Source organism: Indicator indicator, chromosome 19 (assembly GCF_027791375.1).
Source record: "Indicator indicator isolate 239-I01 chromosome 19, UM_Iind_1.1, whole genome shotgun sequence".
Taxonomy (NCBI): Eukaryota; Metazoa; Chordata; class Aves; order Piciformes; family Indicatoridae; genus Indicator; species Indicator indicator.
In genome coordinates this window covers 12,436,612-12,454,521 of record NC_072028.1, presented here as the reverse complement: position 1 = coordinate 12,454,521, position 17,910 = coordinate 12,436,612, and the positions used below count along the sequence as shown (strand labels likewise).

The following is a 17,910-nucleotide window of genomic DNA, read 5'->3' as shown; positions in this document are numbered from 1 at the left end:
ATATTATTCATACAGGATTAAAAATGAATGTGCTCTTTACCACAGTTGTACTGCATAGTGACAATACAAATTAACTTATTGTGTACTTACTTTTCACAAGGCAGTGATGTGAAATTTTGATGGCCTGAAAAAGTAAGTTGTGGGGGAGGCAATGCAGAGCTGAATCCTTGTAGGTACGCTTTGTATTGTCTGATGTATTAAAGTGCATTGAATTAATAAATTACATTCTCTGTGTGGGATTGCATGAGTTTGAACTTGGTGTGATGGTGGAGAATGAGTTTGCTTTTAGCCTGGCTCATGAGGTGATTAGCTCCATTTGTGCTTTGTGGATTCCTTGTTTAGATTTGTTCTTCGTAGGAAGGAATTAGGATGGCCATTTACCGATAGCTACTTCAGGGCAAAGTGCTGCTTGGTGAGCTCTCACACTGTTGGCTAGTGGTACTAATTCTAGCAAAAACTGTCCAGTATATTTGCATGCTACATGATGCTAAAGAGATGCAGAGTGGCTGAGGGGCTTGTTGTGCCTGCTTGCTCCTGAAGTCCCATTGCTCTGTCTGTGGTCCCTGTGTGCTGCGGTGTGAGCAGGTATCAGGGACATCATATTATCTATAGTACATACTGCAGCACAAAAGAAGGACCAAATAAACAGACTATCTTTTTGCTTTTCCTAGAGTACCAATAAAACCAGAGGAAGTAAGGTTGGAGAGCAATTAGTTCTATTTGTCACAACTTAACAGGGTACCTTCTGTCCTTAGCAAGGGAACCTGTAAATCCTGGAAGGTGGTTCTCCCATTTTGGCCAAAACATTTTAGCACTTCCCCCAGCAGAGTATGCAATAGGCCCCTTCACTCTGCCTGGTCAGAGATGGAAAGGAGAGTCCAGAACGCAGCTGTGGATTCTGATGACTTGATCTGACTCTGACAAACAATGAGGGAGATGTAATGGTTTTCTTAGAATTTTTTTTTTCAGATAATTCTAGATTTTCTGAAAGAGTGAAAATCAGACTTTTGTGGGATCTTCTTCATACCCAGACAGTTTTGAAAGTGCTTCCTGTTTTCAAAACTGTTATATTCAAATTTTCGTTAGAATATTTGTGCTTCTGTATTGATTTTAGAACTGACTCTAAGAGGCACTAGGGACACCTTCAGTCTCTTTGTTGACTGATTCCTCATATCTTCCAGCTGAAATTTTTCTATAAAAGCTCAGTACAATTTCTGTAATATTATCTATTTAGGTTTATCTATGAATGTTTGTTCTATTGCTATTGCTATGAAATTTTCCACTAAAATTTGACTTTGTAATGCTTAGCAGCTTACAGATGTAATATCTTTTCCCTTATGAAGTTGTTGAAGAAAATGTCTTTTTTACCAACCCACACTCCAGTTTTATGCATGAACATGGATGTTGGTGGCCTTGTGTGTGAGTATGTGTAGTCTTCAGCTTGTAAAAGCAGAGGGTGGAGGAGAGGTTTCCTTCCTTGAGAAAGGAAACATACCTGTAGTCCTGGGGTACAGGGCTTAAGCAACTGTGGACTGGACTTAACACTTCGTTCCTCTGGGTAGCAAGCAGCATATTTTAGGGGAAGTTACCTGAGCAACCCAGAGCACTAATAATGGTTCAGGTGAATTTATTTTGCTAGAGATCCTCCTGCCAGTGTGTCAGTAACAGTTTGAGGTTTAAACGAGCAGTTATCCAGGATCCCGTCTCTGCTGGGAGGAATATGATGGCATTCCCACTCCAATATGGGTAGCACTGAACCAGTGCACAAAAAGCATCTGTTTGCTTATCTGCTAAATTCCCACTTAAATCGAGGTAAGATCTTCCCAGCCCCTTCCCACACAGCGGGAAGCACAGTACTCCTCCCCTGCTACACCAGCATCTGCTTTATGCCTGCTAGGTAGTACCACGACAGCAACGGAAAATGTGCTCTTCAAATGTGGAGATAGGATATTGTTTTTCACTTATCCTGGCTTTATGTAGATGGTCTGGCACATTTATTTATTCATTTATTTGAGCAAATTAAAGCAAGCTAAGCGCATTTGACCTCAGACGGTCCTGGTTTAAGTTAATTTGAGAAACAAAGCTCATAAAGTTCCAGTAAAACACATCAACAACTTCCCAGCATAGGTTGAAATGTGATTGCTGAAACATAAGCTCCAAAACCAGATACAGCATGAAGATTCAAAGTCACAATAATCTGAAAATTATGGAAGAGTATATTGATAGCCTTACTAAGAAGTGATATCTTTCATTCATGCCTTCATTTTGGAGTCAGTTGCTGTTTCTCCCACTAGAACTGCGTCTATCAGATTTTGTGCATTAACATTCCTTTTCTAATCTAACTTGAACATTTTATTTTAAAGCTAGTGATAACCTCAGGCCCCGGTCCAGCAAACACTTATGTGCTTGCGTATCTTTACTCACAGGAGTAATCTCACTGGAGTAAATGTTTGCAGGTTTGAGGACTTGGTTATCTCAATCCATTATTTCTTTCCATTAAAAAGTAATCTGTATGATTAAAATAAAACATACAATTCTTTACTCAGAAATCCACCCAAAGACAAAGTGTGTTTATTAGACTAAAGGTCTGCACATTGTCATCCTTGAACTGCACTTCAATAAAAAAAGATAATTAAGCAGGGTAGAAGAAGACAGTCTTGCACACGATTGCACTTTATTTACAAGAGTTTAGGCTGATGAATTTACAGCTGGGTCTGAGGAGGGAGATGAAATAGCTTCACTTGTGGGGAAAATCAGAAACAGGGAATTTTTGAGATGCAGTTTCTTTAAGGAGGCGTCATGCGAGTAGCACAGATTTTCTTACTCTTGCTGAAGACACGCAGCGGTATCCTCCACCCAGCAGGAGGGATTTCTGCTTGGGGGGCTCGGGTACAGTTTTGTCAGGCTGTGCAGCAGGCAGGTTTGCAGGCACCACGTACACGGAATAAAAAACTAACCAGCCTCTCGTCTGTCACGCAGGTCACAGGCCTTTCCAGTGCAGATACTGCCCGTACAGTGCCTCTCAGAAGGGAAATCTGAAGACCCATGTTCTCTGTGTCCATCGCATGCCTTTTGACAACAGCCAGTATCCCGACCGCAGGTTCAAGCGCTCCAGAGTTGACTCCGAAGCTTCTGGGAATTTGGAGGAACCTGCAGCTGTCAAACTGGGGAGCTCGGCAGAGCTAACGGAGGAGGGCAGCAAGGCCCAGGAGTGATTCAGCTCGGCGGAGCCGTCTCCGTACTGCAGTAGCCTTTTATACTGGGTTTTGAGACGTGTTTGGGTGCGGATCAGCTAACTGCCTTCCAAATGAAGGAATGGTGTGCAAATTCCCAGAAGGGTACAGGATGCTGAAGACATTCAGATATGTGTATATGTACACGTACAAACACACACACACACATATATTATATATTTACACACACAGAGAGGTCCAGTCATTCATGCACTGCATAAACATCTACATGCACACACACACAAAATACACACATTCCATATGTGTGTGTGTATGTGTTTAAATATATATATATATATATATAACACATGCAAAATACATTCCCAGCCCTCGCAAATGGCTGCTAAACAGTTACCTGGCAACAAGTACTTCCAAACAATGCAGGTGGGATAATAAAGTGATTTAAAAATGTTAGGAGGTCGTTAGATACTTTAAAAGCAGGACAATTTCAAACTTTAAAGTGGTCTTTGTCCAAAATAATGCTCTTAACAGAAAAATGATACCGTCTAAAAGATTTAGTGTTGCCTTGAAGATTGAGGGGCTGTATTTTCATTGTTGAAAACACCTTTATAATATGACACCAGCTGCTGTCATTTGCCTAGCATAGTAATGAGATGTGTTGGTAGACTGCCATGGTGCCAGTCTGACTGGAGCTGTCATTGCAGAGAAAATCAATTCAAGTGGTGTTGCAACTGCAGTACAGGAGAAACCTTAGACGGCCCATAAACTAGGGTCAGTGCTGACCTATATTAAAAAGTATTGTGGTATTACATTTGCTTTTTTTTAATATACAGCCAAATGAATCAGTGGGTAGGAAAAAAATCTGCAACCTCATGTGTGATTGCAGATTTGAAATGTAATTCCATTTTTTGTAATAATCTTGCAGTATTGAGGGAAATGCTTTTATTATTTTTATTTTTTTTCCCTTGATGAAAAAGTAAGTTGCTATAAAAGTAGAAGTACAATATATAGAAATATTGTTTAGTGACACTAGTCAGCCTTATCTGTAGAAGGTTTTGGTGAGGAACAGACTTTTATTACATAGAAGGCTGGTAGGTTTTTTTCATTCTTTTTTTCTTGTTGCTTTTTTAAAAAAAATCCTTTAAATTCTTTTTGGGTTTTGGTTTTTTTTTTTTTTTTTTTACACTTGAATGAAGGATTCCCCAGTCATGGTTAATTTTCATGGGTTAGATTTTGTAAGTGTTGCAGACAGTGCAGAAGTTTCTTCTGGATCAAGCTCTTATAAAGTAGCTTGAACTAAAATATGAATCCAAACTTTCTGCTCTTTGTCTCTAATGAAGAAAAGTGTTTTAACTGATATTTCTTTGGTTTTATAAAACAAATGTGTTCTATATTTTTGCAGATCTAGCTTTTTTACTGATTGGATGCTCCAAATTTAGCAAGGTCTTTGCCACATAGGAAGTTTTTGAGAGACTATAATGAACTGCATACTTTACAAAAGTAAGAAAAATAACTGAAGGTTTATTCTGAAATTCTCTGAATGGCATAAAATTTTAGCCTTCTAATGTACTTCCATTGATAGAAGCAAAATTGGTGCTGTTTATTCTGATGGTAGAGAAGTATTAACTTCTTCTAAAACAAAATCATCCAGACTTAAAATAAACAAATAAATAAAACTAAAAAAGTAAAAACCTAAGTCAAGATTTCTTTGCAGGCTGGGAGCACAGAGTAAAAACCCCAGGGCCTTAAAACTTCAGCTCTGCCTAAAGCAGTTTACAAAAAATACTAAACTGCAATCAATGTAAATAAAATTCTTAGCGCTACCCTGAGACTGGAAAAAAAAAATCTCAGGCTAATAAGGAATCCGGTTTGCATATGCTGTCGGAAAGGATGCCATCCAACTGAAGTTTCAGTTTAAATGAGGTCACTGTGTAACTTGGACCCATCTGGCACAGAGCAAGCTGCTTTTCTTGTTTTTCTAGTATAGTTCTCACTGCCTTACTTAAATCGAGTTGATAAACTTAATGCAACTGTTTCTATGATCCTAGATAAAGGATTGAAATGTTATTGAAACTTTCTGACTGTAGTAAGCTTTAGGATTTTAACTGCACTACTGTGTTTGGTGACTGTGTCAGTCGCTTGCTTTTGTGTGTTTGCGCCGCCTTCAGTATCTTAGCAAAAAAAAAAAAAAAAAAAAAGTAAGAAAAAAAAAAAGAGGAAAAAAAGAAACCTAAACCACCCCCCACATTCCATTTCTTGCACTTTTTGAGCTCTTTCAGTATTCTTTTGTGTCTTCTGAGCATTTTCAGATACGACAGGCAATAATTCTGTTTGTGACACTGGAAACATCTCCCGCTCCTTGTGATGTGTGTGTTGATTCCATTTGGTCGGGTGCTACTGTCCCTATCCTCCCCTCTGACATAGCCCTTTTTTCCACAACATTTGTAACTTGTAATACAAACAAGTGACAGCAGCAGTGATGCATTGTCAGTTTCTGAATATCATCATGCTTCTCATATCTAAACATGTCAAGTTTTTTCTCTGTAACTTCTGTAGTCTGTGATACTGGTCATAATACTGTCTACATTCCTACACAAAGAAAAATTTCTATCTTGGAGGAAATCTGAGATCAATAGAGTAGAGGATTTTGTTGCTATGCTTGTAACAATTAGAAAACTTTGTATTTAAAGTTTATTCTTGGTCATTATTTATTATTATAATACATCAGTTGACAGAACTTTATTCTGGTATAGAAGTATTAAAAGTTGTTTTTTCAGCAATGACTGTTTTCTTTCTGCTGTTAGAATAAAAATGTCTTTGAAGCAGTACAGTTTTATCCAGTGTTTTACGCAATAAAACCTCTACCTCTGAAAAAAAAAAGTTTTCCTACTTGCTTATGTTTATTAGGAACAGTTAAAACATTATTTTCTGCAGCTTTGTCAGATTAAAAAAAAAAATAATGTCAGTAAATTCACAGTTGTTAGGCAGTTACTGGAGTGTATTATGCTGGGTGTGTGTGCTCAGTTCACATATTAATCTGAACAAATCTATATACAGTATATACATATATTATATATATTGTGCTTAATTAAAGGACTGTGGAAATCTGTTTTAGCATGTAGTAATAATTGTTTTATATACTACTGCTTATGTACTATAGAAAAAGTCTTGGGGTCTATCAAGCTTTGATTTGAAAGTGTTTGAAGTGTGTATCATACACTATGATGTATAAAGTCATGTTTACACATTAAACAAAATTGTTTGTATAGATCATATATTTGGCTTTAGAAAATTGTGAGGTTTATTGTTATGGTGCATTTTAAGATGCTGCCCACACTTCAAAGAATGTGCAAGTGCCAGAGGCACTCCCATTCTCCTGGATGAATCTTTATTCTTCCTGTTTTAAAATTTTATTTGGACTTTTGAGACTTCTTCGAAAAAGAAAAGGTGATTAACATAAAAAAAAATGCACCAAATCTGAGAAACTACAGCAAGTATGGGGAGGAGAGAGAAATGTGGCTTTGCACAAAAAAAAAAAAAAAAAAAAAAGCTGAGAAGGAAAACACATTTAGAAAAGGGAAATTTTAACCTTAGATAAAGCCAGTTGTACACATAATGATAAGGTTATGCTGTAGTTTGAATTCTGCAGTAGAAAAAATTGTACACAAATTGACTAGAAGAGGAAAAAATTGTATAAAAATTATCTAGAAGAGTTAAGAATTAAAGCATAGCATCATGAAAATTCAGTTCTTGCAGTAAGGAGTTGTTACCTGTGGAGTGTGTGTAGCAGGGTGAGTTGTGGAGCTGGTGCCACATTCACTGGTGTATAGGCAAATGGTTTGGGTCTCTTCATCTGCAGGGAATAAAATCTGTAATGCATCAAATTGAAATCAAAATACATTAATGAACAACTTTTATGTTTTGCAAAGTTTAGGTCTTTCACATCCTTTCTTGGGGGGAACTAATCTTCTTAGGTGCAAAATTGTGAAAAGTAAAAAAGGCTGCTTGAGGCTGGATGAGCCCTGGGCTTAGAGCTGAACTCTGCCTCAAAGGTAATTGTTGTGCCCTGGAGCTGGGGAGAAGCAACTGTTTGGGGCAAGAAGGGGAGTCTCCCAAAGGTTTTTTTGCCTTCTGGTTTTGATAGACAATAAATGAAGATGTGAAAGCCCAGTTAAGGAGCAATGACTGTCTCATGGCACCTCCTTGGAAATGCTTATGAACACAGTCTCCTTTATGGTCCCAAATTTCTGATAGGAAATGGGAATTAAACTGTACATATGTCCTCTAGGGAATGCTAAAGATGACCACTGCTTGGGCCTTGTACCACAGAATGTGACATGGCCCACCAAGGCAGCACATGGGAAAGAAAGTCTGAATGAGAAATGCAGTTGTCTCACCTGTGTCTGTTGGTGGAGATTTTTGTTACCCAGCAGTGGATTGGCAGTCTTCCTAGTGCAGATGGTGGGTGCCTAGACAAGAGTCTTCCCACCTAACATCAGAACGTTGCTCTCAGCTCTAAGATAACGTTTCTTGTTGAAACTTTTATAAGGACAATAACCCCTCTGTTGTAATTTGGGAATTGACTATTTCCCCTATCTGTTTAACATCTGTATTGTAACAGTATATTATAAAAATCTCACCTTGAGTATTGTAAGCACAATCCCAGTGAAATTATTCTTAACTATTGCGTTTTTCATTTCTGGATATCATGATTTGCCATGATCCACCATAGTGGAAGTTTGCTTCTGTGGGCACCCCAGGAGGGGGAGGAGGGAAGACAAAGCTTTGGCACAGTGTCATATTAAAAATGTCCCCCAGCTGAGAGTTACAAGGGCTGTCAGAAGTTCTGCAGCTCCTCACCTGTTGGTGTTGCTTAGGGTGTTGTTGGGTGATTTTTCTTTTGTTTTGTTGTGCTTGTGGTTTGTTTTTTTTTTTTTTTTGTTTGTTTGTTTTTTTAACTAAAGGGGTCTCAGTGAACAGGGAAATCGCAGGAAAAGAGGAAGAAGAAAATTTAAATGATCCCAGAGTGAACTGTTTTGCTGTTAATACAGAAATACAGAGCAAGACACATTTAATGGGCTCTATTTTTTATTATACTATGCTGAATAATTAAGTTTGAGGCTAAGTGTCACATAGATTTATCTTTTAATTAAAAAAGCATGGTTCACGCATATTTGAGTGGTAGTCCAAATAAATGCAATATAGAAATTTATGTTTGTTTATCTAGGTGTTAATTACCTAGAGATTGTTCTGGATTACTTCTTTTTATAAAGTGTCATAGGCTCATGTCACAAGTAATAAAGCTTAACAGTGGAACCTTATCAATTTGCTAACTATAATGCTAGTGTGACCTGGAGGAAAGGGAAGAAAAAAAAACAGCAACCAAACCAAACCAACTTCGGAAAACGCTCTCTGCGTGCTCCCCGTTCAACACATAAAAACCGAGCGGTGAACAAAGCAATCAGTTTTAAAATGTTCTCGTAAGTAAAAGTACAAATATATCTTCGGTGTTTTACAGCCTTTCAGACATGTAATTATTTATATAACACGTTGTTATTTATGCCCATGTAGTACATGTTGTGCAAAGACAGACATGGTAAGCAACAAAATCTAGTTTACCTGGTGGGCAAGCTATTCATTTGATGTATGAACTAACACTTGCGAGGACTGAACACTGTATTTAAAACAAGATGTAGCAGATGTAATTTTCTTAATATTTTAAAGGTTTTTGAGGCATTACTAGCAAGCAAGAGGATGGGGAAAGCAAACCCAAGTCTAAAGATAAAAGATCATGCATTTCAGTGGTGCAAAGAGAGGGAAAAATTGTGTACCGACACAAATTGTTCATCACATTCTCTGTCAGTCTGTTTTTTTCTTTGTTTATGACCAGAATTTATATTACTGCTCCACTGAGCCATGTGGAAAAATGTTGAGCACAGGCAGAGAAGGCAAACTTCACAAGCAAGCTGAGGGGCTCTCCACCACTAGTGTAAATCAAATGCCATCTACCATATCACCCTAGGGGACGATCTGCCCCCAGGATTTCACAGACTGAGAAATCTTTTTGGTTTTCTCATAGATGCAAACATCTTTCTCTTTGGGGTTAATTCTTTATGTTTTTCTTGGAGTTCTGATGATCTGATGTAGTACCAAGTTCCTATGGCTCTGCATTGTGCAGCAGATGTATCTGGGAACCTTCACTTACTGATACTGCAAAGAAATCAATGAAAGTTTTCCTTCTTACTCACAGTCATTAATTCTTGCTTTGATATACTGATTCTCAAAATGCGAAGAAGGCTGGAAACAAGGGTTTCTTCTATTTATTGCACATCAGTTATCTGTATAGACATAGATACAGCAAGCTTTGTCTCATGTGCAGACAGTAGTAGTAGTAGTAGGTCACTTACATGTTAAGAGATGAGGTTGAAGGTAAATTATATTTTAAAAAAAGCTACTTAATGTGGGATCTTTAGTGATAAATAAAATATTTTAAATTACAAAGGACTGAAATTAATACATATTTATATATATATGTAATAACTATTTGTGTATATACAAAAATCATATACACTGCAGTTTTTCTTTTATTAGGAACCTGATTTAACCCCTTAACTCCATGTTTAGTGTCTTGATGTGTCCAATTTTCAACACTGTGGGGAACCCAATAATGGTTATTCAGCATTTCTGAGCATCAGCTAGTTACTGGAGAGCATAAATACAGACTTGGGGGTTGAAAATCTCAGCCATGGGATGTGATGAATCACTGTAGCTCCTGAAATTCCAGCTGCATAAAGTTGGAAAAAAAAATCGGTGTTGAATCAGGCCTATTATAAATGAAGCTAGATTAAAAAAAAACCAAACAAACAACAAACAAACCCAACAACCAACAACAAGAACTCAAAAAAACCCACCCAAACAAAACCCCAAACCAAAACAAAAATCAAACAAAACCAAGCAATTACAACCAAGCAACCAACCAAATTACCCACAAACAAATAAACAACCAAAACCTCTTCTTTTGAAAGAGAGACTTTTTGGAGAAAGTATGTCCTGAAGTTGTGTGAGATACTGCAACATGGAATATGTGATTTCTTTTTAGGTTTTACCACTGTACTTCCTTTTTTTTTTTAAATTTATTTTGTTCTTGGGGGATTGTTTTCTCAGTTGTTTTCTGTTTGGAAGAAGCTGATGCATGAATGAGTGAAACATGAGGAGTAATAAAGAAAAATAACACTATTAATCCCAACAGAGAAAATCTCTCTTCTGTTAAAACTCTCTCGCACGATATCTGTGACTGAGGGGCATCCGTTTTCACTAGTGAATTACTGCTCTGGCTTCATGCTACCCCTCATGGTGCTGCTGGTGGAAGCCAAAACCCAGTGCAATGGGAACAGCATTTGGTAAAGGTCTGCTGCCAGCGAAGACAACTGGCTCTTTTCTATAAAGAAGTCTGCTATCAAAAGTGTGGGTATCTCCAAAGCTACATAGGATCAATTAGTATTTGTGTTGCTTTTGCCAAAGCAATGCATATGTTCCCTGTGGAGCAATGTATTCATACATGTGCACCAATTATCATTTGTGAGTCTCCTCTCAAACCTTACCAGGGATACTGGTATTGCCAAACCCAGCTTGTCTGTGCACTAAGGAAAAGGTTCATTTTCAATTAGCTTTGAAAAACTGGAAGGCTTGGTCATTTTTTTCCAAAGCCATTGATCTACCCCGTGCTTCTACTGAGCTAAAGCCTCAAAATGATATTGATTTATAGGAGAAACACCTTGTCCTTAGTATTATAAATGTTGATTCTTTAACACCTGCTCCTTCCCTCTCCTTCCATGGGTGTTAATGGCAAAACACTTCTGATGTTCAGAAGGAGCAGAGTCACTATCTGACTGTCCTGCCTATGCTCAGTGGTATTTGCTTCAGTGGAAATGCTGTCATCTTCCTATGGCCTCATGGCCATGTTCATTTTCAGTTCACTGCAGGCCGTTCAGTAATCTGAGCAAGAGTCATTTGAGCAACCTCATGCATTTGCAATTAAATCATCTGTGGAAAAGTGCCTGGTCCTGTTAGTATTTTTGTTTGACAGAAGTGGGAGAGGAAGGTGGAGAAGCTGCCCTATGCTTTGGTCTCCTGTTGTAATGACACCCAAAAGTGTGCCTTGCCCAGGTGAAACTGCTAAATTCCTACTGCTAAAGTAGGGTCCTAGAGGTGCTGCTTTGCTGTTTGTTACTGGCCACTCCCATTCTGAGCACACTAACGCGTTCTTGGCATCCCAGGTGTGACAACAATCACAATGTGATATTGTTCACTTCACTTGAACTGGAGAACAGTGTCACTACAGGAAACCAAACCCTGATTTCTTCCAGTTAAGACCATTGATAATCTCCATCTAACATGAAAAGCACTAAGGCTGCAATGTAGCAGTTCTCACTACAGTGAGAATGGAAAAAGTGAGTTCAGAAATTAAAACTAGATCTCATTAAGTCTTTATTTTCAGCTCACACTGAAAACCACTGGTTTTATTCAATACTTCAGAAACTATTTCAAAGAAGTACAACACTGAAAGAGGGTTAACAGACTAAATTCTACATCCAGGTATATACTTTCTTCTTGTACGCTGACCACCTCCTAACCCCTCAGTTCAGTCTCAGACCGGGTAGGTGCCAGCCAGCTTTTGTCTGCAGCCAAAGAGGATGCACAGTTTCCATTTTATGAGACAAAAGTGATGCACATATTGTTCTAACTACTGATTTCCCCTATTTGGTTATATAATTCTTTCCAAGCCACACAAGTACCAATGTGATATGAAGAACTGATGTATCACTCAAGTACAAAAGACCTGGCACTACTTTTGTACAGAGCTTCAAGTCAAAGGAGAAACATGGTTTTCTAAAAAGATAGCAAATTGCAAGGCTTGGAGAGAGAGATTCAGGATGGGGCTTTTGCACCTGGGACTGCTTGGGGGTTCCTACTTTTCTCCTGCATTGCAAGGGCAGGAGTGCTGCTGAACCATGGCACAATAACCCATGCAAGTTGATGAGCTGCTCCCTCCTGCATTGTGCCCCAGAGGGAGCTTGAGCCTTCAATGGCAAATCCAGACCCACACTTGTAGGGCTGGTCCCACCACTGAGTTCTGCCCCCAAAAGGGGGGCAAAAAAAGAAGAGAAAAAAAAAAAAAGGAGAAACAAGAGAAAAGGACCCATCAAGATCATCTTTTCCTTCCTTTCTGTGTAAACTCTAATTTTCACTAATGAGGAAAGAGAGTAGCAGCACATGTCTAAGTATTTGAATTTACCACCGTGTTTCTTCAGTGCATTAAAAAAAACCAAAAACCAAAAAACCCCAAAATATCCAACAAATTCAACCCCTAGTAAATTCAAATATTGAATTGTAATGTTTGCTTGGTTGCTATTTCTTAGTGGCAACCAATGTGTTAATCACTAGTATATAATTAGATGTCATTTTGGAGCAATTCAAAATCAAACAAAATCGCAACATGCTCTGAACATGTTGTGGAAGTTTGCATTACAGTTAATTTATGATTACCCAAATGTGCATCCAGTGATCTTATGTCTTCCTTCATACATTACAAAGAGAAAAGGCAACTTCTGTTTCCACACACCTTAATGCCAGAAGGTCCTCAGAGAAAAGGCTCTCATTTAAGTAAATATATTATTTAAATTCTGTTTAAATAGCTGAGCATGAGATGAAGAAATGAGATGAATTTGAAAAACTAGCCCCTGTGTATCCTTGGACCTGTCTCCTTCTTTTCCTTAGTTTGTTGTTGTTGTCGTTTCTGTAAACATTTGGTTTTTGCTTTGCTGTCATCTCAGCAGATAGAAAATCAAGGGAAACCATCATTGTTTCACTTCACACCAATTCACTAGAGCCATGAGTTAATTTCAGTTTGTTTTCCTGAAGGTGAAAAGAAGTGCACATCCTTTTGCCCCAACAACGAGCCGGTGCCACAAACTGCTGAGCGTTCCCAGCCCTGTCAAAATCAAAGGAGCAAGGCTGGCTAGTGAAGTCATAGGGAAATACTGGATGCATTAGTGGATAGAGCCAGTGTGCTGAGTTATGGTCATGGAATAAACATATAAGCTGTCGTCTTGAGCCATGGCTATGGTAATTGTGGTAAGTAGAGTTGTGAAAGCGCTCATGCTCCTGTCCACTGTTGAAAACAGTGATAATGCACATTAAAAGGTCAACAAATGGATACACTTTATTCCTCTGCATCTAGAACAGAAGAAACCTTGCTACTTCTGTTATAACAAGCTGCCAGATGATGTCTGGCCTTTCTCTTTAGGTATGTATCCTTTACACGCAAACACAGAACAGGGAGGAAGATTTTTGAGCGTGAAGTGAGAAAGTTGGTTTATGCTTTAATTGCCCATAATGAGCATGGCAAATACTGAAAGATGCAAGGAAAAGTCTTGTCAAATATTATAGTTGTTTATTACCTTAGGATCCCATCTTCCTAACTTGAGGATGTTGTTAGCAGAGGAAGGCATATTTTTATTTAACATCTTTATTAATGAGCTAAAGAAAGAAAGAAGTAAACACACTAATTACATTTGCAGTACATTAGTAGCTATTGCAAACATCACTACAGACAGAAATAACAGAGGGAAAAATAGGCAAGAATAAAAATTTAACCTGAAGAAACACAAATTCAGGTCTAGAGGCAAAATTACTCCACATTTAGACAAATGACAATAGAAAGAAACATGGAAGCCGTAAAGGTGAGGGGGGCCAGGTGTAGACAGGGGTAAATGGCTAGGCTCTGCTGGGATGTAATGGGGAGACCTTGGGAAGGGGCTGGGAAAGGTGTGGGAGTGTTTTTGGGCAGCAGCAGGAACATCTGTAGCCCCCACTAGCAGAGAGCATGGGAAGTGTCATCTTTCCTTTTATTTAAAGAGGAATGCCTGAACCCCAAGCTTAGAATTCAGGAGTGGGCAAAAAGCAGCTATTAAGGCATAGGCTTCCCTGGTGTGCTGCCCAGCTGTGAGCAATGACCCAGCCCAGGCTATATAGGGGTGAGGATCTTCAGAACCTAGCTGCTGGGAGAGGTGTAGGCAGACTGATGGGCTGGCCTTTGTGGGGAGGGGAACAAGGGGGCATATTTCAGGTGCCTAAACACCAAAAATTACAAGGGAAGACTCCAGGAACAAAGAGATAAAACTCCTTAAAGGCAAACTTCCCAAGCGCAGTTCTTCTAAACTCTTTAATAAGATCCCAGGAGAACTGGTAGATAGGCAGTCACTCCAGTGATTTAAAATTAGACTGGAGACAACAGGGATTAATGTGCTTGTGCCTGAAGTTAAAGGGGGAGAAACCCCCTGGTACTGTGGGGGTCTGGGCTCCCTCCTGAAGGCTGCTGCTGCCAGGCATAGGATATTCTGTGGGGCTAGAGTGCTCCTTGCTTACCTGCCTGATTGGTTTGTGCTGAGCACAGGTTCCCTGGCTTAGCAGTACAGCTGCTGGTTGTTGCTGCTTAATTTCACAAAAGTTACAAACTATAATTAGTTAATAGCCACCTAATGAATTATAATGTAGGAAGCAACCACAGATGCTTATATACCAGTGAGCTACAGTGTTATGTGTCACCCTTACCCTGTTAATGGTCTTAAAAGGAAAAGCAAACCAACTTTCTTCACCAGTCCCCTGGGGCATGGATAACCTGGTGCAGCTCCTTTCTCAGAAATGCTCCTAGAGAATTTCTAGCAGCCTTCCTACTTTAAGCTGTGGTAAGTGGATGCTGTTGGAAGTTTCAGCAGCTGTGAGATGGAGCAGACTTGCTGTCCTGAAGTACTCCCTTCCACCCCAGACTGGGGACAGCATGTGCCACACTAAAGAGTGTTGCTTTGACAGGTTGTGATGGAGCCGTGTGCATCTACTCTCCAGTTGCTCGGCTGCGAAGGCAACAAGGACCATGCACCGCGATGGCACTGCGTGAGAGATGACAATAACAGTTCAAGGTAATGCCAATCACAGTGGTGACTTTTGCTATAGTGTTACTTGTGCTGTGGCAATTGAATTGAAACTGCCACATCAGTTTGCATTAGGCCACTTACCAGCTGATGTGGTTTCTCACTAGCACAGCGAAGGGGAGGGAACGTGGCTCTGGTGAAGCTTCTGAGAAGTCAGGTATCCATCTGGGACCGAGAGGACAATTGCATTCAGCTAGAGAAGTTGTAACCCGGCTGGAAAAAAATTTGCTTTGGAATTTCAAACTGATAACTTTTTTCCACCTAAAAAATGGTGAAGCAGTAGCCTGAGAGTGTTTAGCTGCATGGTTGCCTTTCTGTGGCTGAAGCAGCTCTGCTGAGCATTCGTGGTGCACCCAAGCACACCCAGGCTTTGTCCCTGTGCAACAGGGATGGATGGGAGAATTGAGTTCTCCAAACCTGGAGCTTGTTGGGGGGCAGAGAGCTAACATAATTTGGATATTTGTCCTCAGTACTGAATACTACCTACAGTGGGTGTGAAGGAGGAGAATTCCCTCTGCAGCCTGGGCAGGTCTGGTTTGGGGCCAGAGCCTGGTTTGTGTCTGGTGATGACCGTGATCGCATCTGTGCTCCCTTGCCTGCACACGCTCTCACCTTGAGGTGTAAGGATCAATATCTCATTACCTATGGCTGTGCTTCTCCAGAGCTGCACATTTTGTGGGGAGTTATGTAATATCCCCACTATTTTAAATTGAAATATCTGAAACACTGATGTGAGCAGCATAAATCCAGGTTTCTTCAGTGAGGTGAATTAGCTAAGCGGCTTTATTTTTTCCAGTTGTAGAATTGTTCTAATGCTTCTTTTGGCCAGCCTTGGCTTAAAAAAGACTTCATCTTTAAAAATCCAATTTTACAAACAGTTAGTCTTTTGTGTGGACTGTTGCTTTTTACTAATTTGGGGGGGGGGGGAGAAGAATGGTTGATATATTTAATTTTCAGACACAGCTACTCCATGTTTAAAGCTTCTTTTTTTAAAAAATAATTTTATTGTCAACAATATAGGTTGAACACTGCAGAGATACTTCTCTTGCAGGCTTGTAAGATTAAAATCATGGTATTTCTGAAGGGGCTGTTAAAATGTCTGTGGAGCTATCTGCTACTGCATAGCTCTGAACTAATTCAGTGAACATATACTTTAAATATCAGTACAACAGCTTGTTTTCCTTCTAGACAGAAAGCTCTAATCTAATGTTAGTATTCCTACTGACCTTGAAAGAGAAGCTGAGCATGCTTAGCTTTCATTTTACTTCTTTCTTTAAATATGGCTAAAGAGCAAAGTCTCTGCATCTGCATAGTGTAACTTGAAACTAATGGGTAATTAATCTGCAGTCAGATCTGCTGTAGCTCCAGGGTACAGGCACCTAGATTTTGCCTTTCTTCCCAGGACCTACTTTCTTTGAATCCTTTTATATCTATACCTCTTACTTATATGGGTTAGTGTGTGTTTTAGGTGTGAATAATGTTTGAATTCATTCCTGCATGGGCAATACTGCCTTTTTTTAAAGTAGATCATTATTCTACATGGAATAAATAGTGTTATCCAGTTGATAAGCTTTCAGGCTAATGAACCAAAGTCTGCCATCTAAGAAGCCAGATAACAAGACATGTTTCTCCACTGGTTTCTTATGATATATTAATTAATGAAAACCTAGATTCACCTCTGAGAGGGAGATACACTTCTGCAATTCCTATCTAGTTTCAAGAGTTTTCTTCAGTTACTCCTTAACACTTGCTAATGTGATCTGGGCAATGGAGTGATTTTGTATGCTGTGAGGGGGATGTGTGTGTGTGCTTGTGTGAAAGGCAGCCCCTTGAAGCTGTGATGGAAGCAGCCCTGCCTTTGAGCAGGCAGGAGTCCAATGCTGAACACCCCTGGCTCTGTCCTGCCTGGCTCTGCACTGAAGAACTTTCTGCAGTTCATTTGTTATGGCAGTGGATGTCTTCAAAATAAAGGCAGTCTCAGACTTTAGCATTGAGTAGATAAGGCTGTAGGGAGAACTAAAACTCAAGGTGTGGTGGCATTTATTTGAACAGGGAGCAAAATGCCATCTGTGGCTTATGAGAGTCAAGTGTGCTTACAAGAATGGGATCTGCATGGGCAGTCTGCAGAATAAATGGCTATCAGAATATGTCACAACACAAAAATGCACCGAAGGAAAGAGTTTGTACCATCTTTTCTGTATCTTTTCAAAGTCTGAGAAATTTTCTGACCCACCTTTCAATGGCAGGCTGCTGCTCTCTTGAAGATCACCTCAATTCCAAGGAGTCTTCTAACCTGGGGCACACTCCAGCAGAAACACCTGAAATACTCTTTGGTGTTGGGATTGCCCTTTAGCATTCTGCTTTGTGTTGTGAGTTATTCCCTCTGGAGTCCAAGTAGTGAGAGTTACTACATCTTTAAAGGCCTGCAGAGTTTGAGGAAAGTAATTGGCTTGTTCCTTCAAACCTCTTGGTGGAATTATGTAAGAAAGCAAGCTTTTCAACTTAATTTTTTATCTATATTTGGAGCCGTTGGCATGAATTCAGCCTGCACTGTATACCCACAAGCTCTGCAAGTGTGTGCAACTGAATATTACTGCAGTATATGTGGTTGGGATAGCCAGTAGGACTCTGCTAGGTGCAAGAGTTTTCCCCCTCAGTAGAACAGCTGTTTTATACAGTACATAGCAAGTCTCTTTTTCATCTTTACTAGTTAAGTTGTTCAACTG

The 17,910-nt window shown here is 39.4% G+C and overlaps 1 protein-coding gene across 1 annotated transcript in view; it reads left to right on the top strand.

Moving 5' to 3' along the window:
- ZNF536 (zinc finger protein 536) overlaps positions 1–3,215 on the top strand; it is a 186,690-nt gene extending 183,475 nt beyond the window's left edge. Inside the window, exon 4 of the mRNA XM_054389833.1 lies at positions 2,980–3,215. Within this exon, the coding sequence (XP_054245808.1) occupies positions 2,980–3,215 (236 nt within the window). The remainder of the gene's footprint in view (positions 1–2,979) is intronic.
- The last annotated feature ends 14,695 nt before the right edge of the window (positions 3,216–17,910 follow it).